General features: G+C 57.1%; 1 protein-coding gene across 1 annotated transcript in view; it reads left to right on the plus strand.

Moving 5' to 3' along the window:
* The window catches only part of LOC147124917 (diacylglycerol kinase delta), a 225075-nt gene that overhangs the window by 60715 nt on the left and 142641 nt on the right, over nt 1–21719 (plus strand). The window contains exons 9-10 of the mRNA XM_085988140.1: nt 8009–8117; nt 18771–18910. Coding sequence (XP_085844266.1) covers nt 8009–8117; nt 18771–18910 — 249 coding nt within the window. The remainder of the gene's footprint in view (nt 1–8008; nt 8118–18770; nt 18911–21719) is intronic.

Raw genomic sequence — 21719 nt, forward strand, 5'->3', positions numbered from 1 at the left:
TGCCGGCTTATATTCACTCAGATCGGGGTCCATCCTTTATGTCAAGGGAACTCAAGGACTACCTCTCAGAACGGGGAATTGCTACAAGCAAAACAACACCATACCATCCCATCGGAAATGGGCAGGTAGAGAGGTATAACGGTATCATCTGGAATTCCGTACGTCTCGCTTTAAGATCTCGGGGCCTACCAGACCAGCAATGGGAAACAGTGCTTCCGGATGCATTGCACTCTATACGGTCCCTGCTTTCTACAGCCACAAATACTACACCTCATGAGCGGTTCTTTGGATTCCAGCGTCGCTCATCTCATGGGACATCACTCCCGTCATGGCTAACTACTCCTGGACCTGTATTACTCCGAAGATACGTTCGGACGTCTAAAAATGACCCTCTCGTAGACGAGGTTGAACTAACCGATGCCAACCCCACCTATGCAAACATACGATATTCCGACGGCCGAGAATCTACCGTATCATTACGGGATCTGGCTCCCTGCCCACCAGGACCTAGTGGGACATCGGGTGATGGCATTTCACCAGGAAACTCTTGGGACCTATCGGGTACCCCTCTCCAGGATCCTGATCGGACACCAACTAGCTTGGTGCCGGTAGAACCCCGTGCTCAAGGTTGCGACCCTCCCAGTACCGCGCATGAAAGTACTGATCCGCCACAGACCAGCTCTGCACCTCCCTCTGAACAGAGGCAGTCCGACTTTGAACCTATTGGGGCTCGTACTCGAAGCCATGATCTCCCCGACCCTTCACAGGGCAATCCAGGCCACACAGACTCTGACCAATGGCCAACCGCATGTAAGCGGACCAGCGACCCTCTACGACGGGAATCCAAACGGGTGCGACTCTTCCTTGTTCGGCGGCTGCGGACCAAAAGGTAGACCACAGCCTTCTAATCCTGCAGGAGGGAAGAATGTGATAAAAATGCTAACTTCCGGGAAGTTATGTCATCACTTCCTGTGAACTATGAACTGTGTACATACCTCACTTCCTGTCATATGTCACTTCCTGTTGGACTGGTATAAATACTGGTCTGTTCAGTATTGTAAGAGGCTTCTACCAGAGGCATGGTAAAGACCTCTCTTGTATATAGTGTGTTTATAAGTTACTTAAAGCTTACTTTAAAGTTACTTGATGGTAAGTCTCCTTTTTCTTACATCACACGCTGCATCACAAGTCGCAAGCGTTCTGCCTCTTAACCCCTTGGGTCAGAGGACAGGAAATGCCGGTTTTCAGCGCATGCGCTGTGCATGCTGAAAACCGGCAATTCCTCTGGGCACACACGTGAGTACCCCGTCCATACTCATGCGTTGTGACAGGAATTACTGGGCCAATAATTTACTTTATGAAGTGCAGTTTTGTAGGAAAACACGTCAGCCATTTTACACCAGTAACAGTAACTGTGACGTGAATATCTTTAGATATATGAAGAGAAAAAGATTGGTGAAGTCAAGCGTAGGTCCCATGCAGTCAGAATCAGGGGAATTTATAATGGGGAACAAAGAAATGGCAGACCAATTAAATACATACTTTGCTTCTGTCTTCACAAAGGAGGACACAAATAACCTCCCACAGATTTCGGGGAACATAGGATCTAATGAGAGGGAGGAACTGAATGAAATCAGTATTTGTAGGGAAATGGTGTTCGGGAAATTGATGGGATTGAAGGCCGATAGATCCCCAGGGCCTGATACTCTACATCCTAGGGTACTTAAGGAAGTGGCCCTAGAAATAGGAGATGCATTGCTGGTCATCTTCCAAAATTCTATAGACTCTGGAACAGTTCCCATGGATTGGAAGGTAGCTAATGTTACTCCACTATTCAAAAAAGGTGGTAGAGAGAAAACGGGAAATTATAGACCGGTAAGCCTGACATCGGTAGTGGGGAAAATGCTAGAGTCCATTATAAAAGATGTAATAGCAGAGCACTTGGAAAACAGTGACAGGATCGGACAAAGTCAGCATGGATTTACAAAAGGTAAATCGTGCTTGACTAATCTACTGGAAATTTTTGAGGATGTAACTGGTAGAATAGATAAGGTAGAACCAGTGGATGTGGTGTATTTGGACTTTCAGAAGGCTTTCGATAAGGTCCCGCATAAGAGATTAGCGTGTAAAGTTAAGGCACATGGGATTGGGGGTAAGGCACTGACTTGGATAGAGAACAGGTTGGCAGACAGGAAGCAAAGAGTTGGAATAAACGGGTTTTTTCCGAGTGGCTGGCCGTGACTAGTGGGGTACCGCAGGGATCGGTCCTAGGACCCCAGCTATTCGCAATATATATTAATGATCTAGACGAGGGAACTAGATGTAATATCTCCAAGTTTGCAGACGACACAAAGCTGGGTGGGCGTGTGTGCTGTGAGGAGGATGCTGAAAAACTCCAGTATGATTTGGACAGGTTGGGTGATTGGGCAGATGCATGGCAGATGCAGTGTAATGTGGATAAATGCGAGGTAATCCACTTTGGTGGCAAAAACAGGAAGGCAGATTATTATCTGAATGGCAATAGATTGGGAGAAGGGGAAGTGCAAAGAGACCTGGGTGTCCTTGTGCACCAGTCACTGAAGGTCAGCATGCAGGTGCAGCAGGCGGTTAAGAAGGCAAATGGTATGTTGGCCTTCATAGTGAGAGGATTCGAGTACACGAGCAAGGATGTCTTGCTGCAGTTGTACAGGGCCTTGGTGAGACCACACCTTGAGTATTGTGTGCAGCTTTGGTTGCCTTATCTGAGGAAGGATGTTCTTGCCAATGAGGGAGTGCAGCGAAGATTCACCAGACTGATACCTGGGATGGCAGGTATTATGTCCGTGAATGATTGAGACACGGACAGCAGGAGTTGAACAAAACAAGTCTTTACTGATGGAAGTCAATAGTGAAACTGAAAACAACAGAGGCTCACTAGCGCCTTTTATACAGGGGTGGTCACTGCCGGTACTGCAGCCCGAGACCAGTTATTCTCTTAAAGGTACATACACAACACTTCCTCCCCTTTTAGATAAACAGTACATAACATTCATTTAACAACTAAATGATAACTAATTACAATCACAATTACGGTTGCTAGATACATTGGTTAAGTTTAAGCAATTATAAGTTCAGTCTTTGAGGAGGCTTCCTGATTCTGTCTGGATAACGCCTCTTTGGGGTATCAGGTTCTTCTGGCAATGTTGAGTCGGGATCAATGTCGTTGTTTGGTTCATCTGCTTCCAATATTACCGGTTCTGCGGTAGCTGCAATTGGTACGTCGATTTCATTGCCAGGTGTATCAGATCGTGGTGTGGAGTTGACGTTTTCCAGTGACTCTAGAATCTGGTCAGCATGGCGTCTTACAATGCTCTCTCCAACGTCCACGGTATACATGAGCGGTCCTTGCCATGTACAAATCGTTCCTGGCTGCCATTTCTCAGTGCGGTAGTCCCGGGCCAAAACTGGTTGACCTATCTTAAAACTCCTGGTCGGCCTTTCATTCATATTTTGAAACTGCCTGTTCTCCACATCTCTTCGGACGTTTGGCTTAACCAAATCCAAGCGGCATCGTAGTCTTCGATTGAAGAACATCATGGCTGGAGTTTGGTTGGTAACCGCATGTGTCGCATTCCGGTAGGCAAACAAGAAGTTGTCCACCTTGTGTTGTAGGGGTATATCTTCATTACACATTGCCTTGATAGCCTTCTTGAATGTTTGGACAAGCCTCTCGGCCAATCCATTAGTGGCTGGATGATATGGGGCAGATGTGTAATGCTTAACACCATTGTTCTTTAAGAACCTCCGGAACTCTTCAGACACAAACTGTGGTCCATTGTCAGAGCAAATCTGTTCAGGCAGCCCATTCCTGGCGAATATGGTTCGTAAAACTGTGATAGTTTTTTCCGTGGTGGTTGAGGACATTTTTATTACCTCTGGCCACTTTGAATGTGCATCCACCGCAATTAAAAACATCGAGTCCATGAAGGGACCAGCAAAATCAATGTGCACCCTTTGCCATGGAGATGAGGGCCACTCCCATGGATGCAGAGGAGCTTGTGGTGGGGCGTTTTGGACCTTCTGGCATCCTGCACAGCTCTTGGTCATCTCTTCGATTTCTCTATCGATTCCCGGCCACCACACAAACGCTCTGGCTAAGTTCTTCATTTTTACCCCACCCAGATGACCCTCATGAAGCTCATTGAGCACTCTATCCGTCAACTTAGGTGGAATTACTACTCTGGATCCACACATCAAGGTTCCTCTGCACACTGACAGCTGTTCTCTTCTCGGCGAGAATGCTGGCAGCAGTGGTTCGCCATGTGCTGGCCATCCCTTCACCGTTAAATCATAGACCCGTGATAGTGTCGGGTCATTCCGTGTTTCCTTTTCTATGTTTGCATTCGTCACAGGGAGACATTCGACTATGGTCGAGTGGAATAACTCCATTGGATCCACTGCAAGGTCTTCTTCTTCCACCGTCGGCAACGGTAGGCGTGACAACCCATCAGCATTCCCATGCTGTTTAGTTCCTTTGTACTCGATGTCATATTGGTGCGCCCCTAGGAAAAGGGACCACCTCTGCAGCCGTTGTGCTGTCATTATCAGTACGCCCTTCTGAGGGTTGAAAATGGAGACAAGAGGTTGATGATCGGTTAATAGAGTAAATTTTTGACCGTGCAGGTAGTGATTGAACTTCTTCACCCCCCACACTAGGCTGAGGGCCTCTCTGTCAATCTGGGCATAGTTACGCTCGGCAGAAGTTAACGAGCGTGACGCAAAAGCTATCGGCCTCTCTAAACCATCAAGGAATTTATGTGACAGTACCGCCCCAATGCCGTAGGGAGACGCATCACACGCCAGTCTGATCGGCAATGCTGGGTTGTAGTGAGCCAATACTTCCCTTGAAGTGATTAAGTCCTTACTCTTCTCAAAGGCCCGCTTACAATCATTGCTCCATTTCCATGCTACCCCCGTTCGTAGCAGGGCGTTCAGTGGGTGCAGAATTGTCGACAAATTCGGCAAAAACTTATGGTAGTAATTCACCAATCCGAGGAATGACCTCAGTTGCGACACATTTTCAGGTGCTGGGGCCTTAACAACTGCTTCAATTTTGTCAGGGGACTTATGTAACCCCCCTTCATCAATCACGTGGCCACAATACGACATCTGTTTCTTAAAAAACTCGCACTTGGGGCGGTTGGCTCGTAGCCCATGTTCCCGTAGTCTAGTGAGCACCTGTTCTAGGTTGTTAAGGTGTTCACTGTCATCTTCACCTGTCACAAGGATGTCGTCCAAGTAACACTGAGTCCCCAGAATCCCTTGCAGGACTTGTTCCATCGCTCTTTGCCATATCGCCGGAGCCGATGCTACTCCGAATACCAATCGATGATACTGGTAAAGACCTTTATGAGTGTTTATCGTGAGATACTTCCTAGAGGACTCCTCAACCTCCATCTGCAAATATGCTTGCGTAGTTCCGTAAGGTACTCAGCATTGCTCTCATCTTTATGCTGAGTTCTCCTGTGGATTTTAAGTCTTTCTGCTATCAACAGCGGTGCAGGGTTTAGGCGTTCCTGTAGGACAGCAACAATTTCGTTAAAACTCTTCGCCTTTGGTTTAGCTCGAGTAATCAGGTCCCGCAATAGGCCGTACGTTCTAGCGCCCATTACGTTTAGCAATACCGATGCCTTTTTCTCATCAGCTATTTCGTTTGCCTCGAAATATACCTCGACTCTTTCCACATACGCGGTCCAGTCCTCTATTGTATTATCAAAAGCAGTGATACAGCCAGTCTTTGGCATCTTGCAAATCTAAAATGGCGCCTCCCGCGCTTTGCCTTCTTCCCCGATTTAACAAAATGGCGCCTCCCGCGCTTTGCCTTCTTCCCCGCTGATTAAGATGGCGCCTCCCGCGCTTTGCTTTCTTCCCCGGTGTTACTAGCGCTGCTTTCCGCAGTTCCCGTTGCAACCTGCAGCTCCTCGCGGTTTCTTGCGCGTTTAATATTTCTTTTTTTATTATTTTCCCGTCGTGGAACAACCCTGTGGGACTCTTGCCTCCCTCTTCTCGGGTCTATATGCAGCCCGGCTTCATAGCACTGGCCGCGCCCTGTGTGCTCCACCCTCTCTCTTTCTTCTTCCCGACAACGCTGCTCGGCCCCGTTGCAAGCCACCCGCTCGAGTTTGCGACCGCCGCAGCCCAGGAAGGATCAGTGTACTACCTGCCACCAGCCCGATTAGCTGAAGCACCGTCGACAGGAACCAGGCCCCGCTTTCGACAGCTTCTCCAGCAATCTTCAACTCCGCTAACACAGGGGCGGATGCCCACGGTCGACGCCCGTTTCTACTGCTTCTTACTTTTTTTGTCTCTCTGGCCTCGACCTCTGCTCACTTCGCTGTAGGAATGGATCCCAGGAGGTGGTGCAGACTGTAGGTAAGTTCGTATCTGCTCGTCGCCAGTATTATGTCCGTGAATGATTGAGTCACGGACAGCAGGAGTTGAACAAAACAAGTCTTTACTGATGGAAGTCAATAGTGAAACTGAAAACAACAGAGGCTCACTAGCGCCTTTTATACAGGGGTGGTCACTGCCGGTACTGCAGTCTGAGACCAGTTATTCTCTTAAAGGTACATACACAACAGCAGGAATGACGTATGAGGAGAGATTGGGTTGATTGGGCTTATATTCGCTGCAGTGTAGAAGAATGGGAAGGGATCTCAATTAAACTTATAAAATTCTAACAGGACTAGACAGACTAGATGCAGGAAGGATGTTCCCGAAGGCGGGGAGTCCAGAACCAGGGGTCACAGTCTAAAGATAAGGGCCTAGAAATTCAGTATAGCCACTTTTGGGGCGGTAAAGTCGGGCGGCCGCGAAAGTTTGCGCCCGGCGCAAAGTCGAGCCCCCTTCGCCGATATTCAGTTGCATCGCCCTAAGAGGTTGCTGCTGTGCTAAAACAGGCGATGCACGACTATCATTAGGCGCTAAGCCGGCAGCCCGGGGCGCTAACACCGGAAGTTGGGCGCAGGGCAGGTGCGGCGAGCTGCTGATTGCCGGCAGACACTCTGGCTCCGGTGAGCTCTTAAAGGGGGAGGGTGGATTTGTTTTTTTGAAAGGCCGAGACTGCTGTATTTGTGTTGTTGGGGAGGGCTTCTCTCCATCAGTTTGTTATGTGGTACCAGCCTTCTGCTCCTCCTCCTCCTCCTCCTCCTCCTCCTCCTGTGTTGAGCCAAATCAGAAGATCCGTCTCTCACAAAAAGGAGTGTTGTAACACGGCTGCCGTTTCTAGTGCAGGGGAAGTGCCCTTTAATTCGCGCTCCCCGTGGCCCGCATCGGCTGAGCAACGTTCCACTCAACAGTCGTTAGGGCCGCCCGGCGCACAATGGGGCGGCGTGAGTGAAGTTCCGGTTCCGGGCGCACAAAGGGCGTTGCACGATGAAATGACGTCATGATCTGCGCGCGCAGATGAGCGCGCGCAATGACTTTGCGCCGGCGCTAAATGTCTACTGAAGTTGGGGCGAGGCGCAGATCGCGCTGCGCCCGGGCGCTAAGCGCCTAGCGCTCGAGATCTACTCCTCCTAAGGCGCTAACGGCTGGCACAGCCAACTGAATTTCTAAGCCAAGGTGTGGTGCCTGGATTATGTGCTCAAGTCCACGACCTTCTGATTCTGAGCTGGTGTGTGGTATCTGTCATCAGTTGAATGGGACTGCTGGGCCAACGTTTCACAGTGACATGATTACTGAGACCTTCAGTTACACCAACCCTATTCTACATCTTCACAACTTCTCACTGCGGAAACACATTGGCCCGATATTTGCTCAGTGCTGGTCCCACTTAATGCCGTAATTTCAACGTAAACGGCATTTCCCGCCGCACTTCCGGCCAAGTTTCGGTCGCGGAGCGAGAGCGGCTCCGAGGACATTCTGGGGCGTTGCTTTGAACAGTCGGGAAATGTGACTTTTGCTGCTGCCTATCTATCGCTTTGATTCCTGTTTCAAGAGAAGCTGAGCTGTGTTTGTTCCCTGGCAGGCTCCGTCTGTTCCAGAAGTTTGCTACATTCCGGATCCTCGCGTGTGGTGGCGATGGCAGTGTGGGCTGGGTCTTATCTGAAATCGATAAACTTGGCTTACACAAACAGGTGAGTGAATGATTACAGCTCCCCTCATACCACAGGGGGGGATGGTACTGAGCACCACGGGGGGGGTACTGAGCACCACAGGGGGAATGGTACTGAGCACCACAGGGGGGATGGTACTGAGCACCACAGGGGGGGATGGTACTGAGCACCACAGGGGGGGACGGTACTGAGCACCACAGGGGGGGACGGTACTGAGCACCACAGGGGGGGACGGTACTGAGCACCACAGGGGGGGACGGTACTGAGCACCACAGGGGGGGACGGTACTGAGCACCACAGGGGGGGACGGTACTGAGCACCACAGGGGGGGACGGTACTGAGCACCACAGGGGGGGACGGTACTGAGCACCACAGGGGGGGGTACTGAGCACCACAGGGGGGGACGGTACTGAGCACCACAGGGGGGACGGTACTGAGCACCACAGGGGGGACGGTACTGAGCACCACAGGGGGGACGGTACTGAGCACCACAGGGGGGACGGTACTGAGCACCACAGGGGGGGACGGTACTGAGCACCACAGGGGGGGACGGTACTGAGCACCACAGGGGGGGACGGTACTGAGCACCACAGGGGGGACGGTACTGAGCACCACAGGGGGGAGGGTACTGAGCACCACCGGGGGGGACGGTACTGAGCACCACAGGGGGGATGGTACTGAGCACCACAGGGGGGGACGGTACTGAGCACCACAGGGGGGGACGGTACTGAGCACCACAGGGGGGGGTACTGAGCACCACAGGGGGGTTGGTACTGAGCACCACAGGGGGGGATGGTACTGAGCACCACAGGGGGGGACGGTACTGAGCACCACAGGGGGGGACGGTACTGAGCACCACAGGGGGGGACGGTACTGAGCACCACGGGGGGACGGTACTGAGCACCACAGGGGGGGATGGTACTGAGCACCACAGGGGGGGGTACTGAGCACCACAGGGGGGGATGGTACTGAGCACCACAGGGGGGGATGGTACTGAGCACCACAGGGGGGATGGTACTGAGCACCACAGGGGGGGTTGGTACTGAGCACCACAGGGGGGGATGGTACTGAGCACCACAGGGGGGGGGGATGGTACTGAGCACCACAGGGGGGGACGGTACTGAGCACCACAGGGGGGGATGGTACTGAGCACCACAGGGGGGGATGGTACTGAGCACCACAGGGGGGATGGTACTGAGCACCACAGGGGGGTTGGTACTGAGCACCACAGGGGGGGATGGTACTGAGCACCACAGGGGGGGATGGTACTGAGCACCACAGGGGGGGATGGTACTGAGCACCACAGGGGGGGACGGTACTGAGCACCACAGGGGGGGACGGTACTGAGCACCACAGGGGGGTTGGTACTGAGCACCACAGGGGGGTTGGTACTGAGCACCACAGGGGGGTTGGTACTGAGCACCACAGGGGGGATGGTACTGAGCACCACAGGGGGGGACGGTACTGAGCACCACAGGGGGGGATGGTACTGAGCACCACAGGGGGGGTACTGAGCACCACAGGGGGGGGACGGTACTGAGCACCACAGGGGGGGATGGTACTGAGCACCACAGGGGGGGACGGTACTGAGCACCACAGGGGGGATGGTACTGAGCACCACAGGGGGGGACGGTACTGAGCACCACGGGGGGACGGTACTGAGCACCACAGGGGGGGGATGGTACTGAGCACCACAGGGGGGGGATGGTACTGAGCACCACAGGGGGGGGGTACTGAGCACCACAGGGGGGGACGGTACTGAGCACCACAGGGGGGGACGGTACTGAGCACCACAGGGGGGGGATGGTACTGAGCACCACAGGGGGGTTGGTACTGAGCACCACAGGGGGGATGGTACTGAGCACCACAGGGGGGATGGTACTGAGCACCACAGGGGGGGATGGTACTGAGCACCACAGGGGGGATGGTACTGAGCACCACAGGGGGGGGATGGTACTGAGCACCACAGGGGGGGATGGTACTGAGCACCACAGGGGGGGATGGTACTGAGCACCACAGGGGGGATGGTACTGAGCACCACAGGGGGGGACGGTACTGAGCACCACGGGGGGATGGTACTGAGCACCACAGGGGGGTTGGTACTGAGCACCACAGGGGGGGATGGTACTGAGCACCACAGGGGGGTTGGTACTGAGCACCACAGGGGGGGGGTACTGAGCACCACAGGGGGGGATGGTACTGAGCACCACAGGGGGGGATGGTACTGAGCACCACAGGGGGGGATGGTACTGAGCACCACAGGGGGGGACGGTACTGAGCACCACAGGGGGGGATGGTACTGAGCACCACAGGGGGGGACGGTACTGAGCACCACAGGGGGGGATGGTACTGAGCACCACAGGGGGGGATGGTACTGAGCACCACAGGGGGGTTGGTACTGAGCACCACAGGGGGGGGTACTGAGCACCACAGGGGGGGTTGGTACTGAGCACCACAGGGGGGGATGGTACTGAGCACCACAGGGGGGGATGGTACTGAGCACCACAGGGGGGGATGGTACTGAGCACCACGGGGGGACGGTACTGAGCACCACAGGGGGGGATGGTACTGAGCACCACAGGGGGGGATGGTACTGAGCACCACAGGGGGGGTTGGTACTGAGCACCACAGGGGGGGATGGTACTGAGCACCACGGGGGGACGGTACTGAGCACCACAGGGGGGGCTGGTACTGAGCACCACAGGGGGGGATGGTACTGAGCACCACAGGGGGGGACGGTACTGAGCACCACAGGGGGGGATGGTACTGAGCACCACAGGGGGGGTTGGTACTGAGCACCACAGGGGGGGATGGTACTGAGCACCACGGGGGGACGGAACTGAGCACCACAGGGGGGGATGGTACTGAGCACCACAGGGGGGGATGGTACTGAGCACCACAGGGGGGGACGGTACTGAGCACCACAGGGGGGATGGTACTGAGCACCACAGGGGGGGATGGTACTGAGCACCACAGGGGGGGACGGTACTGAGCACCACAGGGGGGGACGGTACTGAGCACCACAGGGGGAATGGTACTGAGCACCACAGGGGGGGACGGTACTGAGCACCACAGGGGGGATGGTACTGAGCACCACGGGGGGGGTACTGAGCACCACAGGGGCGGATGGTACTGAGCACCACAGGGGGGGATGGTACTGAGCACCACGGGGGGATGGTACTGAGCACCACAGGGGGGGGGATGGTACTGAACACCACAGGGGGGGATGGTACTGAGCACCACAGGGGGGGATGGTACTGAGCACCACAGGGGGGGACGGTACTGAGCACCACAGGGGGGTTGGTACTGAGCACCACAGGGGGGGATGGTACTGAGCACCACAGGGGGGGGGATGGTACTGAACACCACAGGGGGGGATGGTACTGAGCACCACAGGGGGGGGACGGTACTGAGCACCACAGGGGGGTTGGTACTGAGCACCACAGGGGGGGATGGTACTGAGCACCACAGGGGGGGGGGGATGGTACTGAACACCACAGGGGGGGATGGTACTGAGCACCACAGGGGGGGATGGTACTGAGCACCACAGGGGGGGATGGTACTGAGCACCACAGGGGGGGATGGTACTGAGCACCACAGGGGGGGATGGTACTGAGCACCACAGGGGGGGATGGTACTGAGCACCACAGGGGGGGACGGTACTGAGCACCACAGGGGGGGACGGTACTGAGCACCACAGGGGGGGACGGTACTGAGCACCACAGGGGGGGATGGTACTGAGCACCACAGGGGGGATGGTACTGAGCACCACAGGGGGGGATGGTACTGAGCACCACAGGGGGGGACGGTACTGAGCACCACAGGGGGGGACGGTACTGAGCACCACAGGGGGGGACGGTACTGAGCACCACAGGGGGGGACGGTACTGAGCACCACAGGGGGGGACGGTACTGAGCACCACAGGGGGGGACGGTACTGAGCACCACAGGGGGGGACGGTACTGAGCACCACAGGGGGGGACGGTACTGAGCACCACAGGGGGGGACGGTACTGAGCACCACAGGGGGGGATGGTACTGAGCACCACAGGGGGGTTGGTACTGAGCACCACAGGGGGGGGTACTGAGCACCACAGGGGGGGTTGGTGCTGAGCACCACAGGGGGGATGGTACTGAGCACCACAGGGGGGGATGGTACTGAGCACCACAGGGGGGATGGTACTGAGCACCACAGGGGGGGACGGTACTGAGCACCACAGGGGGGGATGGCACTGAGCACCACAGGGGGGGACGGTACTGAGCACCACAGGGGGGGACGGTACTGAGCACCACAGGGGGGGATGGTACTGAGCACCACAGGGGGGTTGGTACTGAGCACCACAGGGGGGGTACTGAGCACCACAGGGGGGGTTGGTACTGAGCACCACAGGGGGGGATGGTACTGAGCACCACAGGGGGGGTTGGTACTGAGCACCACAGGGGGGGATGGTACTGAGCACCACAGGGGGGGGATGGTACTGAGCACCACGGGGGGACGGTACTGAGCACCACAGGGGGGGATGGTACTGAGCACCACAGGGGGGGATGGTACTGAGCACCACAGGGGGGGATGGTACTGAGCACCACAGGGGGGGTTGGTACTGAGCACCACAGGGGGGGATGGTACTGAGCACCACGGGGGGACGGTACTGAGCACCACAGGGGGGGATGGTACTGAGCACCACAGGGGGGGATGGTACTGAGCACCACAGGGGGGGACGGTACTGAGCACCACAGGGGGGGATGGTACTGAGCACCACAGGGGGGGTTGGTACTGAGCACCACAGGGGGGGATGGTACTGAGCACCACGGGGGGACGGTACTGAGCACCACAGGGGGGGATGGTACTGGGCACCACAGGGGGGGACGGTACTGAGCACCACAGGGGGGGATGGTACTGAGCACCACAGGGGGGTTGGTACTGAGCACCACAGGGGGGGTTACTGAGCACCACAGGGGGGGTTGGTACTGAGCACCACAGGGGGGGACGGTACTGAGCACCACAGGGGGGGATGGTACTGAGCACCACAGGGGGAATGGTACTGAGCACCACAGGGGGGGACGGTACTGAGCACCACAGGGGGGATGGTACTGAGCACCACAGGGGGGGGTACTGAGCACCACGGGGGGCGGATGGTACTGAGCACCACGGGGGGGGATGGTACTGAGCACCACAGGGGGGGATGGTACTGAGCACCACAGGGGGGGGGATGGTACTGAACACCACAGGGGGGGATGGTACTGAGCACCACAGGGGGGGATGGTACTGAGCACCACAGGGGGGGACGGTACTGAGCACCACAGGGGGGTTGGTACTGAGCACCACAGGGGGGGGGATGGTACTGAGCACCACAGGGGGGGGGATGGTACTGAACACCACAGGGGGGGATGGTACTGAGCACCACAGGGGGGGATGGTACTGAGCACCACAGGGGGGGATGGTACTGAGCACCACAGGGGGGGATGGTACTGAGCACCACAGGGGGGGATGGTACTGAGCACCACAGGGGGGGGACGGTACTGAGCACCACAGGGGGGGACGGTACTGAGCACCACAGGGGGGGATGGTACTGAGCACCACAGGGGGGGATGGTACTGAGCACCACAGGGGGGATGGTACTGAGCACCACAGGGGGGGATGGTACTGAGCACCACAGGGGGGGACGGTACTGAGCACCACAGGGGGGGATGGTACTGAGCACCACAGGGGGGGACGGTACTGAGCACCACAGGGGGGGGACGGTACTGAGCACCACAGGGGGGGACGGTACTGAGCACCACAGGGGGGGATGGTACTGAGCACCACAGGGGGGGATGGTACTGAGCACCACAGGGGGGATGGTACTGAGCACCACAGGGGGGATGGTACTGAGCACCACAGGGGGGTTGGTACTGAGCACCACAGGGGGGACGGTACTGAGCACCACAGGGGGGATGGTACTGAGCACCACAGGGGGGGACGGTACTGAGCACCACAGGGGGGATGGTACTGAGCACCACAGGGGGGGATGGTACTGAGCACCACAGGGGGGGATGGTACTGAGCACCACAGGGGGGGTTGGTACTGAGCACCACAGGGGGGTTGGTACTGAGCACAACAGGGGGGGACGGTACTGAGCACCACAGGGGGGGACGGTACTGAGCACCACAGGGGGGGACGGTACTGAGCACCACAGGGGGGGATGGTACTGAGCACCACAGGGGGGGTTGGTACTGAGCACCACAGGGGGGGTTGGTACTGAGCACCACAGGGGGATGGTACTGAGCACCACAGGGGGGTTGGTACTGAGCACCACAGGGGGGTTGGTACTGAGCACCACAGGGGGGGATGGTACTGAGCACCACAGGGGGGGTTGGTACTGAGCACCACAGGGGGGATGGTACTGAGCACCACAGGGGGGGATGGTACTGAGCACCACAGGAGGGGTTGGTACTGAGCACCACAGGGGGGATGGTACTGAGCACCACAGGGGGGGATGGTACTGAGCACCACAGGGGGGGTTGGTACTGAGCACCACAGGGGGGATGGTACTGAGCACCACAGGGGGGGACGGTACTGAGCACCACGGGGGGGGATGGTACTGAGCACCACAGGGGGGGATGGTACTGAGCACCACAGGGGGGGATGGTACTGAGCACCACAGGGGGGTTGGTACTGAGCACCACAGCGGGGGATGGTACTGAGCACCACAGGGGGGATGGTACTGAGCACCACAGGGGGGTTGGTACTGAGCACCACAGGGGGGGTTGGTACTGAGCACCACAGGGGGGGGGTACTGAGCACCACAGGGGGGAGGGTACTGAGCACCACAGGGGGGGATGGTACTGAGCACCACAGGGGGGGATGGTACTGAGCACCACAGGGGGGAGGGTACTGAGCACCACAGGGGGGGATGGTACTGAGCACCACAGGGGGGGATGGTACTGAGCACCACAGGGGGGGACGGTACTGAGCACCACAGGGGGGGGATGGTACTGAGCACCACAGGGGGGGATGGTACTGAGCACCACAGGGGCGGATGGTACTGAGCACCACAGGGGGGGATGGTACTGAGCACCACAGGGGCGGATGGTACTGAGCACCACAGGGGGGGACGGTACTGAGCACCACAGGGGGGGATGGTACTGAGCACCACAGGGGCGGATGGTACTGAGCACCACAGGGGGGGACGGTACTGAGCACCACAGGGGGGGATGGTACTGAGCACCACAGGGGGGGTTGGTACTGAGCACCACAGGGGGGGATGGTACTGAGCACCACAGGGGGGGATGGTACTGAGCACCACAGGGGCGGATGGTACTGAGCACCACAGGGGGGGATGGTACTGAGCACCACAGGGGCGGATGGTACTGAGCACCACAGGGGGGGACGGTACTGAGCACCACAGGGGGGATGGTACTGAGCACCACAGGGGGGGATGGTACTGAGCACCACAGGGGGGGTTGGTACTGAGCACCACAGGGGGGATGGTACTGAGCACCACAGGGGGGGATGGTACTGAGCACCACAGGGGGGATGGTACTGAGCACCACAGGGGGGATGGTACTGAGCACCACAGGGGGGGACGGTACTGAGCACCACAGGGGGGGATGGTACTGAACACCACAGGGGGGGGGATGGTACTGAGCACCACAGGGGGGGATGGTACTGAGCACCACAGGGGGGATGGTACTGAGCACCACAGGGGGGGGGATGGTACTGAGCACCACAGGGGGATGGTACTGAGCACCACAGGGGGGGGGATGGTACTGAGCACCACAGGGGGATGGTACTGAGCACCACAGGGGGGGGGATGGTACTGAGCACCACAGCGGGGGATGGTACTGAGCACCACAGGGGGGGATGGTACTGAGCACCACAGGGGGGGACGGTACTGAGCACCACAGGGGGGGATGGTACTGAGCACCACAGGTGGGGGGATGGTACTGAGCACCAGAGGGGGGGGGATGGCACTGAGCACCACAGGGGGGTTGGTACTGAGCACCACAGGGGGGTTGGTACTGAGCACCACAGGGGGGTTGGTACTGAGCACCACAGGGGGGATGGTACTGAGCACCACAGGGGGGGATGGTACTGAGCACCACAGGGGGGGGACGGTACTGAGCACCACAGGGGGGGATGGTACTGAGCACCACAGGGGGGGATGGTACTGAGCACCTGGGGGGGATGGTACTGAGCACCACAGGGGGGGATGGAACTGAACACCACAGGGGGGGTGGTACTGAGCACCACAGGGGGGGGGGGATGGTACTGAGCACCACAGGGGGGATGGTACTGAGCACCACAGGGGGGGATGGTACTGAGCACCACAGGGGGGGATGGAACTGAACACCACAGGGGGGGATGGAACTGAGCACCACAGGGGGGGATGGTACTGAGCACCACAGGGGGGATGGTACTGAGCACCACAGGGGGGGACGGTACTGAGCACCACAGGGGGGGATGGTACTGAGCACCACAGGGGGGATGGTACTGAGCACCACAGGGGGGGATGGAACTGAACACCACAGGGGGGGATGGTACGGAGCACCACAGGGGGGGACGGTACTGAGCACCACAGGGGGGGATGGAACTGAGCACCACAGGGGGGGATGGTACTGAGCACCACGGGGGGACGGTACTGAGCACCACAGGGGGGGATGGTACTGAGCACCACAGGGGGGGGACGGTACTGAGCACCACAGGGGGGGGACGGTACTGAGCACCACAGGGGGGGATGGTACTGAGCACCACAGGGGGGGGATGGTACTGAGCACCACAGGGGGGGGGATGGTACTGAGCACCACAGGGGGATGGTACTGAGCACCACAGGGGGGGGGATGGCACTGAGCACCACAGGGGGGGACGGTACTGAGCACCACAGGGGGGGATGGTACTGAGCACCACAGGGGGGATGGTACTGAGCACCACAGGGGGGGATGGTACTGAGCACCACAGGGGGGATGGTACTGAGCACCACAGGGGGGGATGGAACTGAGCACCACAGGGGGGGGATGGTACTGAGCACCACAGGGGGATGGTACTGAGCACCACAGGGGGGGGGATGGTACTGAGCACCACAGGGGGGGATGGTACTGAGCACCACAGGGGGGATGGTACTGAGCACCACAGGGGGGGATGGAACTGAGCACCACAGGGGGGGATGGTACTGAGCACCACAGGGGGGATGGTACTGAGCACCACAGGGGGGGACGGTACTGAGCACCACAGGGGGGGGATGGTACTGAGCACCACAGGGGGGTTGGTACTGAGCACCACAGGGGGGGGATGGTACTGAGCACCACAGGGGGGGGACGGTACTGAGCACCACAGGGGGGATGGTACTGAGCACCACAGGGGGGATGGTACTGAGCACCACAGGGGGGGGGTACTGAGCACCACAGGGGGGGACGGTACTGAGCACCACAGGGGGGGACGGTACTGAGCACCACAGGGGGGTTGGTACTGAGCACCACAGGGGGGGATGGTCCTGAGCACCACAGGGGGGGATGGTACTGAGCACCACAGGGGGGTTGGTACTGAGCACCACAGGAGGGGATGGTACTGAGCACCACAGGGGGGGATGGTACTGAGCACCACAGAAGGGGATGGTACTGAGCACCACAGGGGGGATGGTACTGAGCACCACAGGAGGGGGATGGTACTGAACACCACGGGATGGGATGGTACTGAGCACCACAGGGGGGGATGGTACTGAACACCACGGGATGGGATGGTACTGAGCACCACAGGAGGGGATGGTACTGAGCGCCACAGGGGGGGATGGTACTGAGCACCACAGGAGGGGATGGCACTGAGCACCACAGGGGGGATGGTACTGAGCACCACAGGGGGGATGGTACTGAGCAGCACAGGGGGGATGGTACTGAGCACCACAGGGGTGATGGTACTGAGCACCACAGGGGGGATGGTACTGAGCACCACAGGGGGGATGGTACTGAGCACCACAGGAGGGGGATGGTACTGAGCACCACAGGAAGGGATGGTACTGAGCACCACAGGAGGGGGATGGTACTGAGCACCACAGGGGGGGGTACTGAGCACCACAGGGGGGGATGGTACTGAGCACCACAGGGGGGGATGGTACTGAGCACCACAGGGGGGATGGTACTGAGCACCACAGGAGGGGATGGTACTGAGCACCACAGGGGGGATGGTACTGAGCACCACAGGGGGGGTACTGAGCACCACAGGGGGGGATGGTACTGAGCACCACAGGGGGGGGTACTGAGCACCACAGGGGGGGATGGTACTGAGCACCACAGGGGGGATGGTACTGAGCACCACAGGAGGGGGATGGTACTGAGCACCACAGGGGGAATGGTACTGAGCACCACAGGGGGAATGGTACTGAGCACCACAGGGGGGATGGTACTGAGCACCACAGGGGGGGATGGTACTGAGCACCACAGGGGGGATGGTACTGAACACCATGGGATGGTGGGTACTGAGCACCACAGGGGGGATGGTACTGAGCACCACAGGAGGGGGATGGTACTGAACACCACGGGATGGTGGGTACTGAGCACCACAGGAGGGGGATGGTACTGAACACCACGGGATGGTGGGTACTGAGCACCACAGGAGAGGGATGGTACTGAGATTTGAGGGATAGCTGGATGGTGCTGACCATGAGCTGGTGCTGTTTGCTGAAGTGTTTTACTCTCTTTGCCAGTGCAAGCTGGGTGTGCTTCCCCTGGGGACGGGCAATGACCTGGCGAGGGTTCTCGGCTGGGGTGGACTATGTGATGATGACACGCAGCTTCTTCAGGTTGTGGCCAAGCTGGAGCGTGCCACCACCAAGATGCTGGACAGGTGAGGGTGTTGGCACCATTGTCACGTGATCGCGTATCCCTCTCCCATCTCCAGGTACAGCACGGGTTTGATACACATTAACGCTCCCTCTACACTGTTCCATCCAACATTCCCAGGGGAGGCACAGCACGGGTTAGATACTGAGTAAAGCTCCCTCTGCACTGTGCATCAAATGGGAGGAGGAGGCTCCATGAATATCCGCATCCTCAATGATGGTGGAGCCCAGTACGTGAGTGCAAAAGACAAGGCTGAAGCGTTTGCAACCAACTTCAGCCAGAAGTGCCGAGTGGCTGATCCACATCGGCCTTCTCCCGAGGTCCCCACCATCACCGAAGCCAATCTTCAGCCAATTCGATTCACTCCACGTGATATCAAAAAACGGCTGAGCGCACTGGATACAGCAAAGGCTATGAGCCCCGACAATATCCCGACTATTGTGCTGAAGACTTGTGCTCCAGAATTAGCCGCGCCTCTAGCCAAGCTGTTCCAGTACAGCTACAACACTGGCATCTATACGACAATGTGAAAAACTGCCCAGGTATGTCCTGTCCACAAAAAGCAGGACAAATCCAACCCGGCCAATTACCGCCCCATCAGTCTGCTCTCAATCATCAGCAAAGTGATGGAAGGTGTCATCGACAGTGCTATCAAGCGACACTTACTCACCAATAACTTGCTCACTGATGCCCAGTTTGGGTTTCGTCAAGACCACTCGGCTCCCGACCTCATTACAGCCTTGGTCCAAACATGGACAAAGGAGCTAAATTCCAGAGGTGAGGTGAGAGTGACTGTCCTTGACATCAAGGCAGCATTTGACCAAGTGTGGCATCAAGGAGCCCCAGTAAAACTGAAGTCAATGGGGATCAGGGGGAAAACTCTCCACTGGCTGGAGTCATGCCTAGCACAAAGGAAAATGGTTGTGGTGGTTGAAGGTCAATCATCACAGTCCCAGGACATCGCTGCAGGAGTTCCTCAGGGCAGTGTCCTAGGCCCAACCATCTTCAGCTGCTTCATTAATGACCTTCCCTCCAACATAATGTCAGAAATGGGGATGTTCGCTGATGACTGCCCAGTGTTCAGCGCCATTCACAACTCCACAGATAATGAAACAGTCTGTGCCCGCATGCAACAAGACCTGGATGACGTTCAGTCTTGGGCTGATAAGTGGCAGGTAACATTCGCACCACAGAAGTGCCAGGCATTGACTATCTCCAACAAGTGAGAGTCTAACCACCTCCCCTTGACATTCAATGTCATTACCATCGCCGAATCCCCCACTATCAACATCCTGGTGGTCACCATTAACCAGAAACTTAACTGGACCAGCCACATAAATACTGTGGCAATAAGAGCAGGTCAGAGGCTAGGTATTCTATGGCGAGTGTCTCACCTCCTGACTCCCCAAAGCCTTTCCACCATCTATAAGGCACTAGTCAGCAGTGTGATGGAATACTCTCCACTTGCCTGGATGAGTGCAGCTCCAACAACACTCAAGAAACTCGACACCATCCAGGACAAAGCAGCTTGCTTGATTGGCACCCCATCCACCACCTTAAACATTCACTCCCTCCACCACCGGTGCACCGTGGCTGCAGTGTGTACCATCTACAGTATGTACTGCAGCAACTCGCCAAGACTTCTTTGGCAGCACCTCCCAAACCCGCGGCCACTTTCACCTAGAAGGACAAGGGCAACAGGCGCATGGGAACACCACCACCTCCAAGTTCCCCTCCAAGTCACACACCGTCCTGACTTAGAAGTATATCACCGATCCTCCATCGTCGCTGGGTCAAAATCCTGGAACTCCCTACCTAGCAGCACTGTGGGAGTACCTTCACCACACGGACTGCAACGGTTCAAGAAGGCGGCTCACCACCACCTTCTCAAGGGCAATTAGGGATGGGCAATAAATGCTGGCCTCACCAGCGATGCCCACATCCCATAAAAACGAATTAAATTAAAAAAATATATATTTTGCACTGAGGGATTGTCCCGTCACCTGGGTTTCTCAGTAAACAAACACACAGTGAGAGCAGGAATCTACAGAAGAAACTGCTTGGGAAATGGGAGTTCCGCACTGTGTAAATATCCTGTGCCTCACACAATCGCAGTGTGAGGGCTCCCTCTGGTGGTTGGCACAGAACAGTTAAACCTGCCGCCTGCCCGAAATGAGCTGCTGTCAGCAATAGCAGCGACTGCTGCAATGAGCGTCTCTCCCTGCACCCAGTATTAGACACCCTTTTATAGAGGGAGTCTCCCCATCAGGACCCCTTTTATAGAGGAAGTCTCCCCATCAGGACCCCTTTTATAGAGGAAGTCTCCCCATCAGGGCCCCTTTTATAGAGGGAGTCGCCCCATCAGGGCCCCTTTTATAGAGGGAGTCGCCCCATCAGGGCCCCTTTTATAGAGGGAGTCTCCCCATCAGGGCCCCTTTTATAGAGGGAGTCTCCCCATCAGGGCCCCTTTTATAGAGGGAGTCTCCCCATCAGGGCCCCTTTTATAGAGGGAGTCTCCCCATCAGGACCCCTTTTATAGAGGGAGTCTCCCCATCAGGGCCCCTTTTATAGAGGGAGTCTCCCCATCAGGGCCCCTTTTATAGAGGGAGTCTCCCCATCAGGGCCCCTTTTATAGAGCGAGTCTCCCCATCAGGACCCCTTTTATAGAGGGAGTCTCCCCATCAGGACCCCTTTTATAGAGGGAGTCTCCCCATCAGGGCCCCTTTTATAGAGGGTGTCTCCCCATCAGGGCCCCTTTTATAGAGGGAGTCTCCCCATCAGGGCCCCTTTTATAGAGGGAGTCTCCCCATCAG

Source organism: Somniosus microcephalus, chromosome 1 (assembly GCF_052327205.1).
Source record: "Somniosus microcephalus isolate GS21.2 chromosome 1, FLI_Smic_1.0, whole genome shotgun sequence".
In the NCBI taxonomy this organism is placed as follows: Eukaryota; Metazoa; Chordata; class Chondrichthyes; order Squaliformes; family Somniosidae; genus Somniosus; species Somniosus microcephalus.